At 42.2% G+C, this 2,246-nt stretch overlaps 1 protein-coding gene across 1 annotated transcript; it reads left to right on the top strand.

Moving 5' to 3' along the window:
• The first annotated feature begins 1,426 nt into the window (after positions 1-1,426).
• Positions 1,427-2,246, top strand: LOC100252896 (early nodulin-75). Its single transcript, XM_010651774.3, has one exon. It carries the CDS (start codon positions 1,445-1,447, stop codon positions 1,964-1,966), a length of 522 nt encoding a protein of 173 aa, XP_010650076.1. The 5' UTR covers positions 1,427-1,444; the 3' UTR covers positions 1,967-2,246.

The following is a 2,246-nucleotide window of genomic DNA, read 5'->3' as shown; positions in this document are numbered from 1 at the left end:
TTACTACTCTTTTTTCCTAGTTTGTTGTTGACATTTTTTTCTTTCCCCCATTTGTAAATTATAAATATTTTTTTATTCTTGTTTTATCCGAGCATGGAATCCAGGAGGTAGGCGTCGGAGCAAATGGTCCAACTTTTCAACTAAGTAGCATGCAAATGGACCCACTCACGACTATGGGTTACCCAAGAACAAACTGATGCTCCTTTTATATGTTTCCAGAACAGAACTCTAAATGTGAAATGAAAATAAAAAAGACAGTGCCCTCAGTGAGTTATACCCAAAAGAAAGTAAGAACCTCCACGAACGACCAATTTGTCTTTGATTCAGACTCCTTGGAATTCTCTTGGTGATATCTCCTTAATAATTATCTTTGGCAGCGAACTCTGAAGGTTTTTCCCTGCCTGTATAACATCTTCTGTGAGCTTCAAACTCAGGGCTTGTTGCAAGTTTGGCAATTAGCATCAAACCAGAGCCGAGTAAACCCTTGCTAGGTTTCCCTATTCCGTAATCAATATCCTCATGTGAATAGAAGGGAAACATAGCAACCAGGGTTGAGGTTGTGCAGAGATGTATCTTGGGTTTCATATTTTCTTCATTAATTTATGTATTCAATGGATATAATAATTCAGATTTGTGAGGTGGACACAATGGGGCATTGAATCAAATTGAACAAAGGTTAGATGTTCATTATGACTTGTCTTCTTTTATAGGGTCTATGCGGAGATACTCAGCCTGGAATAAGTTCCTATATGTGACAATTTCTTTGTAGTAACAAGGCGAGTTAAAGCCATCAGATACAAATGCACATAAGGGAAAAACCCCCTATGATGTTCATTTTCTGACCCCCAAACCAACCAAAGGGCCCCGGGGTCCAGAAAACAAAATAATTATGGTGCGAATTAACCTCATTTGCCTCTTTTTAGCATGCAAATCATAATTTGTCCAATTGCATTTTTGGGACACATGCAGAGCAGTGAAGAGTTTTGTGCCCTCTCTTTACTGTAAACATTGAATGGCAGATAAAGACGTGTATTATTGCACCTCTTAACAAAAATGCAGTGGTCCAAGAGATAAAAGTAAACGATAAAATTACAGCTGCATTATGGATCTTCTTTCTTTGGATTGCCACATTGCACTCCGTTCTCTGTTGATAAAATATGATACGATTGACGGATAATATCTCATTTAAGAATTAAACAACTACATAATTGTGTTTAGTTGATAGAATGGGGCAGGAGGAAAACAAAAGGAAAGAGGGAAAAAGCAAGGCGGCTGTAGAGAAAGCAAAAGGCCAAAAGTGGATGTCGAAGTTTTCAACACTGTAGGACCCAAATCGACCCCATTACACATGGGTCATAAAGACACGTGTCATTTCATTATTGGGTGCGATCCGCTATAAAAGACAATTCTCCTAGTTTTGCACCATCTGAGTCTAAACCCAAAGATGTCTCCTACATACTTGCTAGTGGTCTTGCTTGGCCTGGTGGTTCTCACCGCCCCCTCACTTGCTGATTACCCTAAGCATCCCCCATTCGAGAAGCCACCACCAGAGCATAAGCCTCCGGTGGAGAAGCCACCACCAGAGCATAAGCCTCCGGTGGAGAAGCCACCTCCTGAACACAAGCCTCCGGTGGAGAAGCCACCTCCTGAACACAAGCCTCCAGTGGAGAAGCCACCTCCTGAACACAAACCAACCCCATTGGAAAAACCTCCCAAGGGGGAGAAGCCACTCCCAGAACACAAGCCACCAACCCCAGTTGGCAAACCACCTAAGGGAGAGAAGCCACCACATTATGGTCACAACCCTGGTCACCCTCCTGCAGAGAATGCTGAAGACTCATACAAGCCACCAACCCCAGTTGGCAAACCACCTAAGGGAGAGAAGCCACCAGGTCCTGGAAAGAAGCTGCCAACTCCTCCGCACAAGCCACCCCACAAACCTCCTACTCCCACCCATCCCAACTGAGTGACTTTGATCAGTATGAGTAGTATGTGAAATAAGAGCTGCTATGCACCCGTAATTTCCTTTCTTGTGACTCTTATGCAGTGTTCTATATATATAGATCTGTCACTTCTATGTCCTATTCTGGAATTTTGACGTAAGTTGCTCATCGTAAGTGTTTGCCCCATGCTTATGGCTGATGAGCACTGAGACATACGTACGCTGTTAATGCTATTTATGTCGATAATATTTTGTGCTATCTATATTTAGCTTTCTTGAATATATCCAGTACTATCAATCACAA

Source organism: Vitis vinifera, chromosome 5, assembly GCF_030704535.1.
Source record: "Vitis vinifera cultivar Pinot Noir 40024 chromosome 5, ASM3070453v1".
NCBI classification, from domain to species: domain Eukaryota; kingdom Viridiplantae; phylum Streptophyta; class Magnoliopsida; order Vitales; family Vitaceae; genus Vitis; species Vitis vinifera.
Note: the sequence above shows the minus strand (reverse complement) of the source record. Positions and strands in the feature narration are given on the sequence as shown.